Raw genomic sequence first — 23,413 nt, forward strand, 5'->3', positions numbered from 1 at the left:
TTCAGAAATAGCTACTTGACTGCTTTAGAAAAGATCTTGACAATGCATTGGCCCATAATGCACAGGAACAGCTCCAGATTTACATAATCATATGTAATGTAAACCACTACGAGGCTCCACAGCCAACAAACAAACTGACTGGGGAGAGGGTGAAACAGAGAGAGAGAGGGATCCACTTTCCCCTATGGACTTATATACTCACTTAAAGTACATTTTGCTTCATGCGCTCACAACAGTAGCACAACGTTTGCAAATTTTGTGGACACGTGCGCTGATGACAACAGAAAATACGCTTCTTGGGTAAAAATCACAGACAGCGAGGCAGCTATTTTGTTTGCATTTTACTTAAAACTATTTAATCATTGCAGTTTGCTAAGAAAAGAAAGACAGTTGAGTGTTTTTTAATCCACTGCAATAACAGTTAAAATAACACAAATTATATCTGGTTAAAAAAAAGTCTGTGTTTTAAAGGCACATAAAAATTGTGGAACCTTTTCTTTGATCACGTATCCAGATGAATGGCCAAATGACTCGATGTCATTACTTGTGGCATACCTACTTATATCTGGTTTCTTTGTGTGTTAAAAGTCATTTGTTTGGTAGCTGGTTTAAACTGGAGAAGTTAACACCTCCACGTACCTCTGACGTTAGATATAACTGTCAAGAGGGAGCCTGTGTTTCTTTTTTTGCTATGGTAACCGAAGACGTATATTCAAAACACGCTGCCTCCTCCTCCTTCTCCTCCTCCTCCTCCTCCAGCAATTAAAAGCAGAACAATAACAATATTCACAGATGACAGTGGCGTCTGTACAGTAGTTATGCCCTTCGTTAGTCTCAAAATGTTCCTCATGAATTAGTTAAGTCTGTTAATTGCACATTTATTGCACTCAAGGCCACGGAGAGAAACACTAAACCGCTCTCGAAAAAAAAAATAGCAGTTAAACACGTATAGGAATCATGAAAAATGAATCAAGCTTTTAAATTAAAGCTTAACATTGTGTGTGTTTGTATTTTGTTTTTTTAGTCCTACACATTTAATTTACTTGCTATTTTATCTTTCAGGATAAAATGGAAAATTCTCATTGATCTAATCAAAGGGGCTACATTCACAATTATCATATTTTACTTTATTAAAGTTAATGACGTTATTAAAAAATAAGCATGCTTCACTGCTTGAAAATTAGCGATGGATAAATAATAAAAGGGAAATTCTGGAAACTTTATTTTGAAAGAAAAACAAACAAAAGTAACAGGCCTAATTATTCCAGTGCCTACATTTTGTGTTAAGTGCTTCCAAAACATCACGGTTACGATCATATTTCTTCAGAGACAAGAAAATAAGGCAAATATCAGAATCATCCGGCAGCATAATCTCTTTGTGTTTACACTTTATCATCGCCTTTTCTGATCTCTGGCGTGTTTCATTATGGAGTGATGTTTGAGTGACACTGTGCCGGCTGTCACAGCCATGTGCTGAGGTTCCCTCTCATTTCCAGCAGCAACAATAATAATGACTATTCTAGTGCTAGCCCCACTGTTTGTGTTATTGTTGTGGGGTGTCAGACACAGGCCCTGACGTTTGCTATGCTATCAGCAGGAGTGTACAAATACAAACACATTTGCCTGAGTTATTGACCTTTATCTCCCCACTTTCTTGACAGCCTTCTCCAGTTATTGACAATACAAACACATGGGACGGCGCATAACCTTTCATTTACAGAGCACTTTCTCTCTTTTTGTCTCTCTCTCTGTCTCCCTTGTTCTTCCTTTCCCTCAGTCTGCGCCTCTCTGCACTTGCAATTTGTTTAAATAAAATGGGGGCAGACAATGGTACTGCTCATTTCTGCCATTTTTCTTTCACTCCAAATTTCAGAGGATAATATCATTAGACTGATACAATGGCTGCTATTCAGCCTTAGATACACAGATATTTCAAGTATTCAATATAGTTTTGACATGCTGACATTAGGGGAGATTGTTGTTTCCCTATTTGTTTGCTTACAATGATGTTGATTCCATCATAAATCTTGGGTACCTAAAGCAAGATGTTTGTCTTTATGATGTTCAAATTATCAGTGAAATATATGTGGTCGGTAAAGTGAAAACACAAGGAATAAGCAAAAAGATGTACAAAAATAAAAACTGGATTTGAGAAACAAATATTTACACTGTAAATAAGGGAACGTTAAGTTTTTACACTGAACATGGAGAAAAGTATACAGTGAGCAGTTTTATTAATGCAAAATAAAAAACAACATAATTATTCTGAAAATTGAACTGAATCCACTAACCCATAATAAACAGTACAATTTACTGCATCTCAATACAGCATTGAATAACAATGGTCATAAAACCACTAGTATTCCACTAATGATTCTCCTCCAGGATTTATTGTGTTTTTCAATGTGTGTCCTCTTGCATTTCAGCGTGAAAAATAGCGTACATAAAATACGGGTGTCCCCACCAGTCGGCCCTCTGCAGGTACTTCAGAGCCCCAAAATTAAATTTTAAACAATCCAGACCAGTGTTTGGTGACCATGGTTAATCATCAAGAAACAAAGACATCAAACAATATTTGATAATGAGAAAAATGCCTCCAGGATATTAGGGGATGGGGGGAGAGCACAGCATGAGCCTCGTCAGCAGAGCTAGGTAGAGAGGCCAGACCAGACACAAGCCGCATTCACGTGTCTGTGTGTGGTGACGGTGGGTGTCTGTGTGTGCGTGTGTGTGTGCCTCATACACAAAAAAACCACTTATGCACGCACGCACACATCATGGTGTGTCGCACACACCAACGCATGTACACACACACCTCGTATGGACTAGAAATAAAAATTTAAAAAGCCACTTTTTTTTTTTTTTTTTTAAAGTTCCTGACGAGATAATTAGAATTCAGTGTATGGAGCCATTGGTGAGATTAGAGCGTTGTGAAATTGTGCTTCATTTTGAACTTCACTGCATCACGCCTCAACCCAATTATCTACAGTTAAAATGGCTTAGTGAGGCTCCAAACTGTGACTGACAAAAATACAGAGCAACCTAAAAAGTTTTCTTTATAGATAAAAGTAATTACGTTGCACCATAAAAAAGCTAAAAAGCTAGACTTCTATTTTCTCTGAAAATACATGCAACGTTCAAATCAGACTTTGACATCTATTAATATACATTAAGAGGTTAGTGATGGAAAAATATTTTATTATTTTAAATATTCAAGTTTTTTTAAATCGTATATATTTTTTTAAATTAGGAATTTATGCTTTCAGTAATAGATGCAGATCCAGAATGGCTTCATTTTCATCAGGCCAGTATAATTAGTCCTAACTAAAATGAGAAGTTGGGCAGCCAGGAAGAGGGAGGGAGGGGAAGTGGTGTCGGGTAATGAGAAGAAAATGTTTTTTCCCCTCTTCCTCTGTCATACTGTTATTGGGTTATCCTTGATTGACGCAGCGTTAACGGCCGGGCCAAATCAAGGCAGATCCAGCAACCTAGGCCGAACGGCAGCATGTGCAGCCACCTCGGTCATGCAAATTGCACTCGGGCAGCCCGTTGACTATGATTAATGAGTTTGGGCTGCAGCCTTTGTTTCCGCATGCAGCCGTTTAGAGTGAAATACAATCCCAAAATATTATGAATCTTCTATTAATCCAGTAAATTTGCTCACATTGCACATGTTGTTTTGGGCGATTTACAGATTTACAGCCAAATGTGTGTGTGTATGTTTGCACATATGTGTGTGTGTTTGTGTGTGTGTTAAGGGGATGAGCACAATTGTATTTAATTACATGTCCTCTAATTAAATTCATTAAAAGATAATAAAATAAATGAAAGAAACAGCTTTGAAAGCTTAGGTGAAACACATGTGTCTTGTCTCCCATGATGTAAAATATGGATGTGGGATTTTCAGGGGCAGTCATGCTGTACAGGGGGGATGTATGAATCCGATACCTTGCTAATACTACAGGCATTTCCTGGTTATGGTTTGCCTCATGTTTAAACTGTGATTTTTAGAGCTAAGATCCCAGACTCCCTGAAGATTGGAGAGCAATTCTGTGGTGCAGGGGAGTGAAGTCACTGGCTTCAGTAATGGAAAAAAAGGAACATTATGACAGTAATGCTGACGATCTAGTGTAACAAAATGCTCTCTTTGTAACGTGAGTAATATCACTAGATATGGTAAGGAGGGACTATGTGTAAGACATGGGAGGGCTTGCAATTTCCTTAAACTATGTGATGAGTAAAGGAAATTACACAGCCTCACAAATCTTCAATTCATTGTCAGATACTGTTGATAAAAAACACTTCTTATGCATGCACGCATTTTCCTCTTCTCCACAGATACACACTTTCCCTCTGCTGCCAGCAAAATGTAAATGTTTTCCAGGCATTAAGGTATATAAGTGCCATTAGTGGAACAGTGCTTAGCACTACAATGGTGTGCCGAGAGCAGTGGAGCAGAGATCAGTGCAGCATCTCCTGGATATCAGAGGGAGACATCCTTTGTAAATTCATCTCCTACTGTGAGACGGCTTCACAGCTGGTTAGCGACACTGGGTGTACAACTGCCCTGTTTACACGCAGTCTCCAAAGCACTCATCTTTCACCCGGTATCTTTTCCCTGCATCCTCTCCATCACCTCGCTCTCTCTTTCAGCTCTAATCACAGCCTGATCAGTAAATGCATACAGATATAAACTTATTCAATACAAAAATGTGTGCTTACACACACACATAGGAGTACATAGAAGGGCAAGAGTAGACACCTGCAAACAACAAAATCTCTGATCCCCTAGCTTTTGAAGCCATTACAATACACAGCCTTCCAACCCCTTCTCTGATTTTTATCATTTTATACCATTGCATTACACTGATCCTTTTATACCTATTACACACACGGCTCCCCACCAAAACCCCTGATCCTCTGATACCTAGATGGGTAAACTGCTCCTCCTGCCCCTGACCTCAGCCCTTTGTAGCAATCAGACCAGACTTCCTCAGTTGCCCTGATCTTATCTAGCTATACCAATCCCACTACACAGCTCCCTTTTGTAACAGCTACAGAGCGCTGAGCCCTTTCAGACCCAGGCACTATGCCGGTGAACACAGAGCCTAAGACCTCAGCTCATCTCAGACATCATACTACACTGCCCAACAACAATGACTGCTATTTTCTGACACAGCACAGGTCAGATAGAGCCTTTCTGCTCACTGATGCATTGTTCACTCAGAATGCAGAAAACCAAAAGAATGTTTGACTCAGCCATAGAAGAGACTAATATAATTATACAGGCATACAGGTGATAATACAGATTAAAAATAAATAAATAAAAAATACACATTTTGAGTCCTGTTATTTGTGACAGCGATCATCTTTCATTTTTAATTTTTTTAGGAAAATAAAAATCAAACAAAAATGAACTGAAGAAGACAAAAGATTTCAAAGAAAATCTATTAGAGAATGAGCTTTAGCACTATTCCACAGAGACTAATTATACAGTAATGCCATTGTAAAATTATATTGATCTCAAGGGATGTATTTGGTCTTAAAGAATTACTCCAATCTTACTGTTGTTTAAAACAACCAATTTTTAACTGTTAGATTCATAATCATTAAAAGACACACGGCTTCAAGTTAGAAATGTTACAGAAAGCAAATGTTTATCCTTCAAAGTTTCACAGTTGTTTCTTCTATACAGCAATCCATTTGAATTTTTTACGCCTAATTTATGTCGTGCAAATTGAACCAATATACCTTTACTGCTGAGAGAGGATGCTGGTGGATACTGGGGGAGCCCAAGACTGGAGATGACCCACAACATTTCCCATAGGAGGTAATTGTGGAGTCAAGGGGTAACAGATGTCATATGACTCTCATTGAACCACTATAAAAAGGTGAGAAAATATATTTAGACACTTTAATTTCAATTCCTGCGCTAAATACGGAAAATAAGATTTTTTGAAAAACGATGGACTCAGCTATAAAGATACTGCGTCTTCAGTTCTTTAAAATGTAAATAACTATTTTTAAAAATAAATCAGAAGTACAAACAAAAGAGCCATGTGTCTGAAATCGCTGCATGAACCCTTCGCTTTACATGAGACTGAGTGTTGCGGTACAAAATATAAACTTTATGGTCAAAGCTAAAAACTATTTGTTTCAGCCATCGTTTTTTTTCCATCCCCAGTGAGTGCCATAAATGTAAACGCAGAACCAAAACCATGGCTGGAAATGTGTTAAATCTGTCACGCTATTAGTGAAACTGTAGTTCACATACGCATTAGGGAGGCGTTCCCTTATTTCTCCCAGTCACCGTGCCTCTATTTCTCCATTACAATCTTTCCCTTAAAACAAAAGAACAAAAACCATAAGCGTTTTCCCTAACAGCACAGTTCATGTATTCCAGAGCCGCTGGACTGCAAAATACTTGAAGAATGTAACAGGAGAGCCTGTATCTTATCATTACTAATACCTACTCGTTTTTGCGTGCGTCGTTAACAGCCGACGAGAAGGCAGTTCCAGTGACCAACACGTCTTAGCTAGGCACCGCCTTCGCGCTACAAAGTAACCAATCGTCTGTCGGCATACTCAGCTCCTTGGATTCTTCTACCAATCAACTCGGTGTTCACATGAAAGTAACCCCCTTCAACTTCCTAGCGGGAAGCAGCTATCGGGGACGGTACTAGGACTGCAGGAATTAAGAGTAAAGATCCCTTTCTCATGGTATTTATTGCTTTTGAGCTATTTTTTGCAGCATGTTGCACACAATAGACATGAAGCCGACTAATACCTTGGTGAGACCGAAGGTTTTACGTTATGATATGCCCTTAGTGTTTCGCAGGTGTAACATAAAGCTAGGTTTGGTTAGCGGTGCAGCTACTAAAACAGTAAAACAGCTGTTTTTTACAGCTGTCAGTGACCTGACACCCTCGCAGGTCGCGTTGTCACAACTTTGTGCAGAAGCATGTGTTGATCAGATTCTCTTCCCCTCTTCAAAGATGAGACTGTCCCGAGCAGAATATAAAGAGATAGTGCGATGGACTGAAAAACTGAGACCTACACGCCGATGCATGAAGATACTGAAGGACAAGTTTCCAAGGTGAGTGTGTACACACTGGATTGCATTCAGTGTGTGTTTCCGTTGCATTTGCCAATTGACTGTTACTGTACTCCAAGTGCATATTAATGTCTGACATAGAAAGTAAACACCAAACTGCTGCGTATGAGCATCAGTTACCACACATTATAAAACAATGAGTCAAGACCAAAAGAAGCCCAAACAAGATGTCTTTGGATTATTGGAAATTAATTAATGTATCAGAGAGCTTGTTAATTTAAATTATATTGTTATCATCTGAGTACAGCTCCCCATAGCCAAGTAATCCCCCTCCCCCCCTCAGTTTTAGCTCCTATTTTTCAGCATTTGTGATCCTATTTAATTCACTTGTTAAGATCACTAATTAATTCCACACAGGTTTCTGTATTGGCTTCCACCACAGCATTAGCCAGCGTTTTGCCATGCAGGTCCTGCACATCCAGAAATCGAAGAGAGAGGTTAATGGTTGTATTTGCCTTTCTCCTTGACACTGAAGGCCCTCCTGTTATTGACTGTAACATGTGTAATCCCCCAAGGCCTCCAGGACAGCATGGCTGATCCCGTCGAGGTCACTTACAAAGTCGCATGTATTTGGAGCTTCCTACTTCCATTGTGCCCTAATCACCAATCTAGAAGAAGGTATCAGGTCCCCAAAGGGGATGCCATGGAGTTTCAGTTTGCCTTTGTTCTCACTGTCAGCATTTTACGGAATATGTCATGCATATAAAATGCATCCAATATCGCTCATGTTTAAGCACTGAAACACTGAAGTCTGTCTAGCGTTTATTTCTTTTTTGTATTCTCACTCAAACTGCCTTTAACAAACATACCAAATGCCATCTTTTGTACTGGAGTGTAATAATTAAATGAAAACACTGCACCGTTTTCATTCCAGTAATTCTTCACAGTCTTCCTCTCCCAGAGGTGCTTGCTCTTTTGTTTAGTCTTGCTGGTTATTATTTTTACGTTCACTATAACCAATCTTGGGGAGGCCCTTGCTCTTTAAATCCCTGAGTCTCGTCACTGGGCCTGACAGACAGGCACGGCAGCAGTGTTTTCACAGTCTGCGAAATTATTCTGGTTGTCCAATCAGCTGAGCTGGGCTCTGGAGGGTTAGTGATTGGACTGGCAGGAAATCAGGCTCTTAAGACATAACATATCGACTAGGCCATCCATCATCTCTTAGCATGCGCTCAGGCACAGCAGTCAGCCACCCCCACCCCACACACCCCCTGTCCCCTTAGACTGTGTGGGAGCCCTGCCACTGCGTAAATATTGGCCAGGCTGGGCCTGGCAGTGGTTGGGTTGGAGGGGGTTTGGGGCTTTATTGTGGACAGGCTTGGACTAAGGGGATGGGCAAGAGAATTGGTTATTACAGTCAGGAGAATAAACAGTTGCATTGATACCAAATCATTTTGCAATATACTATACCTGTTTTCCAGGGGATGGAAACTGTTGAATAAATTGTAAATTCATGTGTTGTTTACAAGTATAATAGCAGAGGCATGAAGTTTATTTAGATAGTGATATTATTTTGCTACCCTGTAATTGTATTTTATTCAGGGTTTCTCTTTGGCCAACATAGCCAGAGCCAGCACTGTAATAAATATATATATTTTCAAACCTCATTTTGTTAATTGCAATATTATTTACTCAGTTAAAATCAATATTGAGTAGAAATGGCATGAAATGCACATATTTCTGTCAAAGAAAGTAGCACAGTCAGTGCCTTAATTGTATGCATGTAGTTAACCACTAAAGGCTGACTTTGAGTCAGTAAACACCATATAGTTTTCTTTTATGCTACATTAATCTGATTTATCCAATAAGTATATGAAAATACTTCACAGGTGAGCGTAAAGGCATCCTACTGATGAAATATATTTAGGTCTAGAGAGTTATTAGTTACTGACTTTAGGTGAAATCATAAATGATTTGATGGTCCTCTGTGGTCATTTTACAGTTCTGCTCTGGCTGAATTAATTTTTGTATGCAATTAAAGTTCAAATGTATTAATAAAAGGAGTTGATATAAAAAAGATCTTTCATCATATATTATAGCTACAGATCTACAGTAGATAGATGTTGACTAGGTTGAAAAAATCTTTATTTGTTAAATTTCTTACAGTTCTTTCCCCTTTAGTTGTTTTTTTTTTTTTAAATTCTGTTAAAATAATCATTACCCCAAAGGATCTGAATGCTGTATAGAGTTCAAAATCATTTCATAGTCATTGCTTTTGATTGGGAACTTAAATGGAAGAGAATTTAAACTTGGAACAAAAAGATTGTTATAGGCCATTTCAAGGTAATTTCCACAGAGAGTCTGTCGCTCTTTTGGTTGTATTATGAAAAGCGTTTGTGGGAGGAGAGAGGGAGTGTCCTATAGACAGACAGAAAGAGAAAGATTGTGATGTGGAGTCCCTCATCTGTAACGGCTGCATAACACAGATGTTGGGAGTCATCTGTCAGCCTGGCCTCTCTTGCTGGGCCCGAGCTGCTCTGGGGGGAAAAGAATTGGACACGGTGCTGTCACTTTTTACCCCCACTCACAATGGAGGGACATGCAAATATCAACCCCCGTTCTTGCCCTCTCTTCTTTGCCCTCCTCTTAGCCAGTCGTGGTGTCCTGTCTACTATCTGGACTGTGGCTAGGCAGAAAAGGGGGATGGGGGGCCGATCGCAGGCTGGTGCGGGGGGAAATGTGACATCAGTCCCATCAGGTCCTTCTCTTGCCACATATTAGAATTGGAAATGATGGGCTGCTCTCTCAGGCCTTGCCTGTCTTCCCATGGGTCTAGAGGGGACCCCAGTCCTTCTACCACTTGTCCCCCGAGAGAGTTGGTGCAAGAAGGGCAAGATAAAGAGGGAGGGAATGTGAGAGTCCTCTGTGTCCTTCTGTGCTATATTATGAATGAATTGGGATGTAATGATTACCCCCCTCTTTAAAATGCCATTCGGCTCCTTATATGGCTTTCACAGTGATGAAAGTAAAAGAATGAGCAAAAAGGGGCAGATGCGGCTGATTTGCAAAAAAGGAAAGCTTAAACAGTAAAGTGTGAAGCATCTTTCCCCACTAAACACAATCAGCGCCTCTCTTTTATTCACACATGCACACACACATACACACACGCACAGACACAGTTCCCTGGTGAGGAGTCCCTGAACGTTTTTCGAATCGGGCCCTAATGTGCCGTTTTCATCAGCACTGAGGCGGGCTGCAATATGGTGCTGGAGCTCGCTCTGGGAATATGAATGTTGATTAAGCATGCGTTCAGCCTTTTGAAATTCTGAAGAAGTGTCAGAATAATGGATGTTGAGCAAATGTCAAGCATTTGTTAATTTCTCTGTTATTTGGGGTTTATCTAGCATGATCTTTGGAAGGAAAGCGCAGGGCAGGGTTGTTGTGGCATGTGCCATTGATATGATGATTTCTTGGCTACACTTTGTTTTTGATGGTAATATCTCAGCTCAGCATGAAGCTCAGGGAATTGCTCATTGATTATTTATTGTAGTCATATTGTTTACCTCTTTACATGGCGGTTAAAGTTAAGGATTTGATAACAGGTATAATATGGTGGAGAAAAAAAACATTAAATATCACTTTTTTTTTCCCAGTGTGTGGTATTTATTATTTGTTCACAGCTTTCAAGGGCTCATTGCCCACATTTTAGGTATATCAAAGTCTTGGCATATATGTATTAAATTCCTGGCTTGTTTCTCAGTTTTAACTTTGATTTTTGCGATTGTCCCTGTGGAATCAACTGATTTTCTCTTTCCAGCTGCTGTGCTGTGAAGGTAGAACTCCACAAGTATTTTGTAGGCTGGAAGTGGCAATGACATTACCCAGAGACTGATCAAGTGCAGAGCCTGTGGGGCCAGCCCCGACAGCTTCCAGTGCATGGCCTCACACTTCTGGCTGCCCATATTGAACAAAACACAAACTGGCAGTTGGGGCTTAGGGGTACAACCCTTGAAGGCTGGCTAAATAATTCCACGCCTTTATGTGGTTAGATGAGCACTGGAAGGGTGAAGGGATGAATGAAGTGTTAGCAGAGAGAAGGTGTGGAAAGAAGAGAAGCTGAGTGTACAACTTCATGTCAGGCTAAAGAGTTCATGAATAATAGATGTAATCAATTACTTGATTAGGAAGCAAAGGAATGAATACTTCCTTCTCATATCAGAGGGATGTTGTCCAAGCACATTCCATAGAGTGCAAAGCCTTTTTGGCTCATTGGTCTAAAAACAAAGAGGTAAGCAGCTTGTTTTTGAGTTAGGCCTGATAGAAATTACATGGTCCCTTATCGTGAAGGTTAAAAACTGCATTTACTGGAGCGATAGACTGAGTAGGTCAATATTAGTAGAGTAAAACTATTGATATGGTACTCTAAGAATAAGATCAGCATCTGCTGTACTGTATGCTAGTGTCAGTAGTAGTGTTGTCACTGAACCCCCCCAAAAAACATATGTACTCTGAGGGAAACCTACAGTTCAGCTGAGCAGTTATATCAGAGTCTCTAGCCTGGGGTTCTCTTTGCATACTGGAATCAATTGCAGACGAAGAATGAAACAAAATTGCCCAGAATGGTACAAGTTCCCCAGCTGTGCTTGGGGGAATAGGCAATTGGTCAGTGTAATGTGTTTCTTTGCCAGACCAGTGGACACTCGCCACTTGACGGATAGCATGAACCTCATTTTCTGTTTTCCATGAGAGCTTGCAGAAGCAGCAGTGACAGTAATTATGCTTTAACAATGGCAAAATACTATAGTTATAGCACGTCTTTGCACAGACGGAGTGGTGAAGATCCCTTGCTTTCAGGAGGAATCACAATTAGAGTGGTGATTGTAAAGGTTTTCTTGCTCTTTTTACCGCCATTATATAACAGCTCTGACAACTCAGGGCACCTCAACAGACAGAAATTTTAAAGATTGTAATAAAGTAAAGGAAGCTCAGTAGGGGTCATATTGTGCCTCTGCTAAAACCATTTCTGTCCATGGTCCCCTACAGCCTTGTAGGTTTGTATGGCCTGCTGCAGTAAGATTGTTGGGGGTGGGGGTTTGTTCACAGTACAAACTCGTGAGTCTTCCTTCAGATGGAGAAATGTCTTGAAAATATTGTTTAAAAGTGACAAAAAAATTGCACAAAAATTTCTATAGCTTTCTAAAATGCAACAGTCATTATGTTAATTGTGCTTAAAAGAAAAAAAAAAGCCTTTATACTTGTTTTTGCAGAACAAAAATTGCAAATATTTAAACTCTAAACACGTGCGCTCATTGTGCAAGTATTTGTTTGAAGCTAAATGACACACTGAGATTTGTGTTTGTTTCTATCCGTTGTCAGAATATATCACATTTATACATTAATCTATAAAGATTTTTTTTTTCAACTCATTTGTTTGGCTGCTGATGACGCTAGGCTTAGCTGAGAAACAGATGTTAGCATTTTGCCTATCAGCATGTGTAATTAACAACATTTGCATATCCAGCGTTTTAGCCCGTATTCAGCTGTATAAAATACTGATCTATAGCAAAGTAAATGCTTCATATAGTATTGTCAGCACTCTTGCCTGAATGAGGTGTTTTGATGGTAAATAAACCTAAATATGTGAAAAAATAATGGAATTAAACTTCAATAATAATGTAATGTAGTATAGGTGTAGAATTTAAACTAAGCCTTATCCTCAGATTTCCTTGCACAAAATATTTCTTCCATGTCATTCCCTTCTGAAAATTGTTTCATCGCCAGCAGTAAAAATATGTGCTATTAGACAGTTCCATGCCCTGAAGAGTCACACCATTCAACACACTCTGCATGCAGATCCACCAAATGCTAAATACTGTCGCAGCATATGATACCAATGCCATTAGCCAGGTGGCTTTCATTACCCAAATTACAGCTATTGTTTATAATTAATTATTTGTAAATAGGAAGTTTCCAAATATAATTGATAGTTTGAATTTCCCTCATCTCCTATTAATTAGGTTGATGGGAATTTCAAGGCTTTTCACTGTGTTCGTGTTTAAGGCAATGATACAGCCTGAATGCACAAGAAAATAAGTTAATGCAGCACTCAAACTTGAATTTATCAGATTCACAGCCACTGGGTAACCTAGCTTAATAGAGCCTGAAGTACTGACCAGACAGCCATACCAGTTCAGTGACAAAGTGAAAGTCCCTAATTGTTTTTAATTTAATCTGCTGCTTTACTATTTTGGGTGCCAGTGCATATTAATGCTCTGTCTTATGTTGTAAGGAAGGGTAATTAGGTTGAGAGTGAATGATTCCCTAACCACTCTTCTGTCTCCCAACCTTCTGTTTCCCCATGTTCTAAATTATATCCGAAAGGGCAGATTTTTTATTTTCTGCTTTTTACATAAAAGCCACTGTAAGTGTGCACTGCAGTGTCACAGACTCTTGTCCGTGGCTCTTCAAATTATATTTTGTGTGTTCTTTGTTTGATGAGATTGATTTTTTTTTTTTTTTTTTAAGTAAGTGAAACAGCGATCAATGAACCCAAATGTTGACCTTGGCAAGTGCATTAAAAAATAGCTTTCTTTATTTACACAATTCACAAAGGGCTCACGACTTCCTAGCTTTAGTCACAGAACTGTTTTAGGCTTCACTTTAGGAAGACAAGTGTCTAATATATGTTATTTTAAATATCCGTAGTCATTGTCAGTTACAACCACATCACCAAGAGATATTTATATATTAGAAAAGGTGGAAAACCTTGTTACCTTATCATCTTATTTCAAAAAAATGTTCAAAGCTGTTTTATCATATCCTAACATTTCCATGTGTTGCATATTGACACTAAGCATTTGGCTGTGCGTATCATGTGTGCAATTCAGAATAAAATGCAAGCTACAAGATTTGTTTAAGGCTAACAAAATACAGTCAGAAATGCAGCTGGTTTTAGAATAGTTAACAAATTGGGTTCATTTTTATAACCACTGAGACAGGACAGAGTTTCACAAACGCTTGTACTGTGTGGCAATGGGATACATGAATTATAGTAAAAATGTAATACTCCTGTTCAGTAGGCAGATCAAATCCTCGTTGTAAGACGGCAATTGGCTACATATTTTAGCATAAGGTGAGCTTACTGCGCCCAAGAGAGGACAGGCTGGATATACATTAATGTAAAGTCTGCAATAACTTATTGTTAATGTCTGTTAAATAAAAAAAAAAGGGGGGATTATAGCAGCATAAAACTTGACAGACTCTATAAAATGCAAACAAGTCTTGGTTTTAATCCAGATATCTGCATTCAGCTCTTCATTTTGCCCCTTTTTAATGTTCTTTCCTTTTTTTTTTCCTTTTTTTTTTTTTAAACTATTTCTTCACATCTCTCAATAGTTTAGTTCGAGTCTTGTTTTTGTGTCAATCTGCTTGAGGTAAAAATGAAAACACAAGTCCCCAAAGTTCTTAGTGTTTTTGAAACAGATATGTTTTCATAGATATTAAGCGTCGTTTATGTCCCTTTAAAGTTAACAGGCTATAGATTTAGCAATTAAGCAGTAATCATGCTCATTATAGAGAGTAATCCATTTAAAACGTAACAGATGTCTGTTCCGACAGGGGGATCATGATGGTCCCATGCCAACAATAAGGCTGTAATACTGTCGAAATGCTCAGGTGCAAGGTTGAAGTGTGGAAGAAATTTTTTCCCTCCCTTAAGTGTCCACATGTTGACAGTTGACCATTTAATGGCCCACTTAATTGCGGTGGCCCCTTCACCCCTAAGCATCATTATAAATTAATGCTGAGGGGGTAGACAATTTTTTCCCCTCACACTCTGAGAACTTCCTTTGTCGTCTTCTTTACTTTTGTAACTTTGTGTGTGATGAGAATCGGGCTGCTTTAACATGTGGTGCTCGATTACACCAAAGTCTAGTATGTTTGATATGTGTGAACACTGTATACTGCCCCACGGGCATGGTACGATGATTTGTGTCCTGCTTCTTGATGAAGAGCCAAACTTGGGAGTGCACGAGACATACTTGAGTATTGTGTGCATCAGGTGAAAAAAATCTGTATCAAACACATGAGATGAGGTTTGAAGGATTGCACGACTGTGTGGACCGTCTTCATTTGCACACCCAAAACAAAACCACCAGTGACGTGAAATACTGCTCAACTTCGGAATACTTCAATAACATTATCAAGTTGTTAGAACTGTTGTGTCAGTAAGATTTGGTGCATGTTTTATTTTGCATATGGTGGTTGGGAAATAAGCAGGGAATCGGGGGGGGGGGGGGTCGCAGTTGTTCTTGGACAGTGTACAAATTAATTGTACCTAATGTGGAAGTATCCTTAGCTGTTCTTCAGCTACAGGATTAAAATTGTTTAAAAGTGGTGTCTAGGGATCCCAAGAGGACTTCTTTGGTTCATCATAACGGGCTGAACTATTCCAATGGTTAAGATGCTTTCTTTAAAAAATGGTCACAGACAGACATTCCAGACAGAAATCAGGATTTGACATTCTTCTGGCTTTGTTTGCATGTCACAAGGGTATTTTACGGTTTCTAGTGATTGATGTCGGTGTCCTGTGTAGACTCAATATTTTAATGCAGATTGGAAGCTTCAGCTTCTCATGAGTATTTACATACCATTCCCAGGTGACTTGTAATGAAAAGTCCATTAAATTTAACAATCAAGTGTACTGAGTGCAGTATATGGAGACATAAAACCACTTGTGAAAATTACGGAGCAGTTTGTGGGTGTGTGTGTATGAGAGCACACATGTTTCTTTTTCTTTTTTTTGTGATATGCAAGCTGAAGATGTGCACAGTCCAACTCCAATAATTTGTGTCACTCATTTAAATATCTGTAACTCTAAGGACACAATGGCAGCTAAGGTGGGTATCGAATGGGCTGCAATTCCCTGTTGGAACTGTCTGTTTTCCGGGTTTGCCTCTTTGCCAGGTGTTTGACATTGACTGGAGCTGGAGATAAATGTAGCTTATGGCAACCCATGGAATTGACTGACTCTTGGGAGTCACAGTTTCATATAGTGAAAGTTTCCATTTTCAAAGCCCATCCGTTGCAGTGGGAATGATATAGAACGGTCCATATGCTATCAAAGAAAGGACTTTTTTTCTTATGCGTGTCTGCATGTTGTCATACACAAAAAAAGACACTCACAGTAGTCATCCACTTTGCAGATTAAAGTAAAAAGCACACACTTGGGTCAACGTGTTTCTTGGAGAAGAAGAAGATTTTCATAAAAAATGTTTTTACACCAGAACAATGGATTGACAATAAGACAATCCAGATATGATTGTGTAGCATTTCAGCTTTAATTCCATGGGTTTACCTAAAGTATTATATAGGAATTACATCCACCATTTACACAATTGGTCATTTTTCACACGCTCAGAAATTTAGCATTTGGTTATGTCCAACTGTTTCAGCTTCCACATATTTATAGTCATGCTAGTTTATCCACTTACTTTTAAACCTATGAAAACTATGACTGTAATTGCTACTGAATACCACGCTTTACTCACTAGTTAAATATTGAACTGTGTCAATTATTTGCATAGATATAAATTTCTCTTCAATTTTGTTATCTTTAGGTTGGTTGGAGTTTTCTTGCCATCGTGTTACTTTATAATGGCAGACTCTGCACTTGAATTAAGATTAGTTTAGCACTTTCCTGGAGAGACAAAGGATAGAGGAAGATGCTACGTATTAATGACTAAATGAAAAAAAACAAAAATGAGCTATATTTTTCTCATCTTTCATACCCCACACAGCCTCCCTTTTTCTTCTTCCCCCACACCATCGTAGCAGGAATCCTTTTGTCAGAGGTGTTCATCTGGAACAACTTTGCCACACTTGTTTTCATGTTCTTTTAGATTACAGGGCAGCTGGCCCCAGCTTTGAAGCTCCCTTCTCCCTTTGTCTCTGTGCAATGCACTCTGGTAATTAACTTTGTCCTTCTTTTATTTGTTCCAGTCACTCGCAGTCCACTCTTCTGAGCATCTTCTCCCTGGAGTACCAGGTTAGAAGTTTTCTTCCTTTGTGAGCCCTGACAGGTGCCTAATTGAATGATGAATGTCCCTTTATTTCTTTGTAATTGAACTGCCAGCTTTCTGATTGGTTTGGAGGATGCCCCCCCCTCACCATACCCCCGTTTATTTCGCCCCACACCACCACCCCCTCCTCCTTCTCACGTTCACGTTGAGGGCCTTTGCCTGCCTGAGCCTCAGTGGATGTCTGCCAAGCCTTCCCATCCATCTGTCTAATAACATCTAGCCCCTGCTTATTTGGTGGACCTGTAATAAATTATGCTAAACCATTATTATTCTGACAATAATAATTTCCCCGTGTAGTGCGGCTGTGTGTGCTAAATGTTTGCTGACTCGCACTGTCACTGCTGCTTTCCACGGCTGACAGTGGATGATGATAAATGGCCACTGCCGCCAGTGGCAGAAGGCAGCACAAGCAGAAAATGGAGTCATTTATCATCCCACTGACAGGTGTCAGTCACACTGCCCGTCTCTGTGGAATTACATTTTTTTGTGTGTAGTAGTTTTTAAATAAGTTGTTTTTAACCAGTGCTCTTCCGCTATATCCCCTGTTCTCCTTCTTCTCGGCAACGATGGCAATTGAATTGCATAGAAATGTCAGGGTGTGAAATGTGGAATAATGTCATTGTTTGATCAAAAAAGGGGAAATGAATACAGGGTTTGAATCAAGAAGGTAGATGGAGATAGCTGGTTTGAACGAGAGTGCCTTGGCACAGTTTGACCCTTACCAATATCATTGAAATTAAATTGCTGCTGCAATTGTTCATAAAGAATAGAGCATGGAAGAGAAGCCAAGGGTGAACAAGTTAGCATTTTAGTCAGGTCAACCGGAAATGGAAAGCACTTTGTGCCTAAAAATAGTACTAACTTAAGAGCTGTATCTATGCCTATGTGTATGTATCTGTGTGTATGTGTTAATTGTTTTAGCTATTATGATTATTATGCCATTAATCTTCATTTTTCTTCATATTATTATTAAATTTAAAGAAATGGATCAAAAGGACATTCTCAAGACACCATGTGCCGGATGTTATTGAAAGCTACTACCAAAGGTATTGTGTTTCCGTGCTTTATATTGTTTTGTTTTCTTCTGTTTTCTTTCTAGATCGTTCACCCTCTTTATCGTTTTCTCGTCTCTCTTACTGTTTTTCTTCTTCCTTTAAATCGTTCACCGACCCCTGTGTGTGGCCTCCATGACAATTATAATCTCGTACAAACAAATCACCACCCACAGGATTCATTCCCGACCCCCACTTGCACCTGCTAGGCTAAAGCTCTGTTCTCCGTGTCAAACTGAAAGCAGGAAAGTAAATAAATAAACCAACCATTGGACATTTGCCTTACACACAGGCTTATGATGGGATGATTATCTGTAATTCAATGAGCATGGTTAAATTTAAAAAAAAAAAAAAGAAAGAAAGAAAGAACTGAAAACAGACTATACTGGGAAAAGCCTCTTTGCATATTGCAATTAGCCTTTATCTAGCTTATTAGGCCACTGTTCTGGGGAAAATAAAGCTGGATAATGCACTTCTAATCCACTTACAACAACAAACCTCCGAGATGATCTGGGTAAGATCTGAAGTGTGTTGCAGGTTTAGCTGGCGAGGGAAAAAAGGCTTTTTGGGCGGCAGGAGTTAACTAACTATCATATGCTTGTCTAGCTTCTTGGAAATTTGAAGCCCTTCAAGCAGTGCTGTTTTAACCACACGGAGCCTGCCATATGCCACCCAGGGCAAAGTCATCTGGGACAGTAGCATGTCTTGGCTAGCCCGATCTAGCCCCCTTCTACCCTTCTGTCTGCCTTTGTGGGTCATGTTTTTTTTTTCACTACTCTTGTTATTCTTTGTTATAATGAAGGTATCTGAGTGAAGCCAAGGCACAGCCTACTGCTCCTGTCCTGCTTGACTTGGCCAATGAGGTAATGGCATAACTTTTTTTCTTCTGTCTTTTTACTTGCCAACGAAAAACACATCTGAGTTTATCCTTTATTTTTTCTATAAATGGATAGATAGCAGTTGGCTGCAGTTTTTGATTTTCCTCCTTGTCTGTTAGTCATTATCAAAATTGGTAAAATGGTTGGCTCAATTATCAATTATTTAATGTAATTAGCGCTCGGCTCCATTAAGCAGATGTGAAAATACTTTTTCTGTTTTATTATGTAATTTTCCAAATTGCAGTTGAGGCAGAGTTGATACAAACTGCGGACAGGTGAGACTGGGGTCATTAGTTAATTCCTCTCTTTATTATTTGATCGGTTATTTTCTTTGGGAGTTCAGTGAAGAATTTGTAGTCTTGTTGATGTAGCAGCAATTGTTTATGTGCAGCTTAAATCCATATCATTCAGTGGTACAAAACTCAGGTAGGTTGGAAATTCATGCTGTAAGAAACCTGTTTCTTTCAGAATTTAAGTGATCACTTATATTTATTATATTTTAAACCTAGTTAGTAAATGTTTGCTATTTTTAGGGTAATGCCAAACTCTTGTTAAGTGTTCCAAAATATAAATCCAACTATACTATAGTCTCAATACACTACATCTTAGATGGTTACATTACTTCTTACTGAATGAATGAAAATCTTTGCATTTATTTTTTGTAAGTTCACGACATTTTTCGTCTTTCAGATTATAAAGGAAGAGAAAAGGCCCGATAACCTTTTTAAACATTTAAATTTGCATTTGAATTTTGATTGGCGCGTGCACTAGGCAATGAAATTCGAGGGTCTCTTAATCTAAAATCACAGTAGTTCACATGCATCAGTGGTACCTCAAAGCCAACTGCCATTATTCATTCTCTGTTTAATTGACGCTTGATTTTTTTTTTTTTTCTTGAAAGGATCCAATTCAGCTAAGAGATAACTGTCTATGAACCATTTAACTGTCATCTTAATATGCTACTTAACATTTAAACCAAGCACTCATGGTCTCCCAGACTGCTAATTGATGTAGTTTCATGTCTTTATGAGACAATATATCTCCAACAGAGGAAAATGATTAACAGTGATGAAAACTATTCATAGATATTTTTTTGCCCTTAGAAGAAGCTCATGAAACAGAGATGGACTCAACATTCACTGTTTCTATCTTTATGGGAATTTTATGCAAATATTACTTGAATATGGCATTAGAACAGGTGCAGTTGTGCTGCACTGTGCGACCCATTTTGGTTTACAGTTTGATAAAACCAGAGTTTTAATAAAAACGAATTCTTTTTAGGCTCTGTGAATCTTAGTCACATGTTAAACTCATGAAGGTATGTGTTATGACCAGGGAATGAAGATGGACTCATGATTAATATGAAAATTAGGGAGATGCATGTACCTCAACTAATCAGGTAGTCTTTATTCAGGCTGAGCCTGCATTGGTAATGTTGCCATTTTTCATGTGTCAGCTCTGATGCAGGTTACCAAGAATCTGATTTTCTCTGGTTATTCAGGGTTTGAGGGTTTGAGTTGTGAGCCGGCCAGGAAGCACAGAGAGAAAGGATGGAAGGGAGAAAAGAAAGTGAGGGGAAATTAGAAGAATTAGAGAGAAGAAAGAAAGCTACTGTAACTGCAGGTTACAAATGCTAAGTCAGAGTCAGTACTATCAGAGGTCTTAATGAAGATGTAAACTCTTTGCTCACCCCTTAATTATTATAGACATGTTAAGCTTTTTTTTTTTTTTACTAGCTGCCTTCTTAGTGCAATATTATGGAGATGTTAACAAATACTACTGTGGGTAAAAAGACATTGTTTAGACAGAAGCATCTCTGCTCCCAGCGTTACAAGGAAGCATCACAGAAAAGATGAAACACTCCATTCTCACTGCAAGCTGAGGGCAAATTCACTTTTGGTCCCCAATTATGCTAACAAGAGGAAAAATGATCTTTGGCTGGAAGAATGTTGTTTCATAATGAGCTGGCTAGGAATGGCAAAGTCTTCAAGCAATGTTTTAATTCCCTCTATACTGAGTAAGCTGTGAATTTTAGTAGTGAATGACTTAATACATCTTCTTTTATTCGCCGTATATTGTGTGAGCATTGGCCAAATGTAGACCTTGGAAAAATATATCTTATGCTAATGCACCCATATATATTTTTTGTCATGCTGTTCTTTATAATAACTGTTGTATTTTTTTAATATGTTAATAAAACATTGTAATAATAACATTGATTTTAATATGTAGGAATGTATTGCACTGATCAGAGAGACACATTCACCATCAGTCGTTCGTGCTCTCTTACCTGTCAACTTTTCTCCTTGCACTCGACCATAAACACTGCTCACCTCTAAGGTGTGTTTGTGTTCAAAGAGTGCTGCTGCCATAGGTTCTTTCCTTCCTATTAAGGACTACATTCCCACCATCCCTCAGGTGTGTCCTATTGGTTCCTATAGTTTTGCCTTGGTGATCATTCTATGATTAAAGCTCTCCATTGTCTCTTGCCTGGGCACAGTATGTGCTGCTTTTTCTTTCAAGATGAGAGACTCAGGTTGTCTGTTTGACAGAAGGAAAGGCAATTCAGCCAGGTAGCTTGGCTGTGTAATAAGCGATCTCTTGTTCCTGTGGGAAAGGTTGATGCAAAGCAATGCTTTCAAAGACCAATTTGCACGCGGATTGTCAAAAGTAAGGTCAAGGTTTTGAAACGCAATAATATAATTTAGAGCCATTACGATCACTATTATCTATGTGACATCAGCCAAAGGTAAACTGGCTGTGCAATTTCAATGTCGTAAGTCTTAGGCTCTTTAAAATATGTTTGCACTTCCAGCTGGATATATGGGATTTTTTTTTCTCAAGCAATTCTTCAGAGAGGAATATAAATTCCACCATCTTTTAAGTGAATATTAATTCCTCATTGATAGTAAAGTCTGTTTTTTATTTAAGCTGCTTGTCTTTTCTGTTGATTTTTTTCTTTTCTTTTATGTTTTATTTTTTTTTTATTATTATTTTTTTTTAATCTGTGTAAAGGTGGATCTGTCTCCTGCGCTGATGGCTCGTATCATCCTGGACAGGTTCCTTCAGGGCCAGGATGGTGGAATGGGTGAGTAACACTTTTCCATTTCTCACTCTGTCCTTTCTATCATTCTCCCCATCAGTCTTAATTGTAGCACTTTGTCTTTTTAATCCCTTTCTGTTTGAGTCCCAATTCCAGTCTAGCTGCTGTATTTTCAGCCTGTCAAACCCTAATGAGAGATAGACCACATTTAGTAGTAGCTGCATCCCAGGGCACATGACTGGCAATTAAGTACTAGGAGGACCACCCACCTCTCAACTGCAGTGTGGATCAATGGTAGCTCACCTCATCAGTGTTATTTATAACACCCCTGATTTCTTCCCTCAGCCTCCTTCATCCCCCAATGCATCCATCTATCGCTAGCATTCTCCTCTTCTCTCATTCCCTTCTCTTCCTCGCTGCCTGCTGGGGTCTGCAGAGGAAATTGAGTTGAGGGAAGACTGTGGCAGAAAAAGCAAACCATTTCTAGGTAGTGCTGATGGACACACTGTGGGAGAACAAAATTACAGACACAAATATTGTTGTTGAATGTGTCAAAGATCTTTTCCAGAAATTGTGGGAATTGTTGCCCATGTGTAGTCTGGTTAGTGTCTTTCTCCTGTCTCCTGTATTTGTCCAAAATTCCTGCGTTTTACCAGTTTTAGTCACATTGTTGATTTATAACAAAAAACAAACAACTCCCCCCTCCTCTCCCCTCCCATCCCCACACTCTGGAACTTCCAGTATCACACATATGCATATTATTTTAGTGGGTCTATCCCGAGGACTTTCTGTCTGTGCAGTAGTCACTACTTTGAGAGCGAATCACATGATGTCAAAAAGACGTGCTTCCAATTTAATCAAGAAAGAGATTAAAGTGGATGTGTGTTATTTTCAACTTCGCCACAGCACAGCCATTTGTCAAAGTCAAAGATGTGATTGCTTTGGACCCACCGTTATCCGCTGCCTGTCAAAATACTAGTCTGAGCTGCTTGTAGAACAGGGCATTCATCCACAAGAAGCACTATGTCTCAGATAATGGCACATTGCATCTGTCCATCTCCATACAGTGAAAAAATGTTTTATTATTGCTCAGAATAGATTTGTACCAGATGAAATGTTCTAGAAAATCCTTGTTTAATTTTGAGCAGAGTTACAGGCGTACAGCATCTCACTTTTTTGGATGCTAGCAAATAATATCATGCTCCTTCAAAGAATAATTTCACATTCAATGCATGTTGTAAATATTTGCATAATATATTATCTAGTGAAATAGTTTAATTGCCGCTGGAGTATTTTGAAATTCTGGC

The 23,413-nt window shown here is 38.9% G+C and overlaps 1 protein-coding gene across 3 annotated transcripts in view; it reads left to right on the forward strand.

The window, feature by feature from the left end:
* Positions 1 to 6,569: 6,569 nt before the first annotated feature.
* The window catches only part of cdin1 (CDAN1 interacting nuclease 1), a 52,418-nt gene continuing 35,574 nt past the window's right edge, over positions 6,570 to 23,413 (forward strand). The window contains exons 1-6 of one of the 3 annotated variants that reach the window (XM_040042567.1): positions 6,570 to 6,700; positions 6,996 to 7,096; positions 17,054 to 17,099; positions 18,115 to 18,179; positions 18,988 to 19,048; positions 22,079 to 22,151. In XM_040042567.1, coding sequence (XP_039898501.1) covers positions 6,996 to 7,096; positions 17,054 to 17,099; positions 18,115 to 18,179; positions 18,988 to 19,048; positions 22,079 to 22,151 — 346 coding nt within the window. In that variant the 5' untranslated portion in view covers positions 6,570 to 6,700. Of the gene's footprint in view, positions 6,792 to 6,995; positions 7,097 to 17,053; positions 17,100 to 18,114; positions 18,180 to 18,987; positions 19,049 to 22,078; positions 22,152 to 23,413 lie in introns of all 3 variants that reach the window. The other 2 variants (XM_040042566.1, XM_040042565.1) reach the window with 2 other exon arrangements.

This window comes from Simochromis diagramma, unplaced genomic scaffold (genome assembly GCF_900408965.1).
Source record: "Simochromis diagramma unplaced genomic scaffold, fSimDia1.1 OVJJ01000304.1, whole genome shotgun sequence".
NCBI classification, from domain to species: domain Eukaryota; kingdom Metazoa; phylum Chordata; class Actinopteri; order Cichliformes; family Cichlidae; genus Simochromis; species Simochromis diagramma.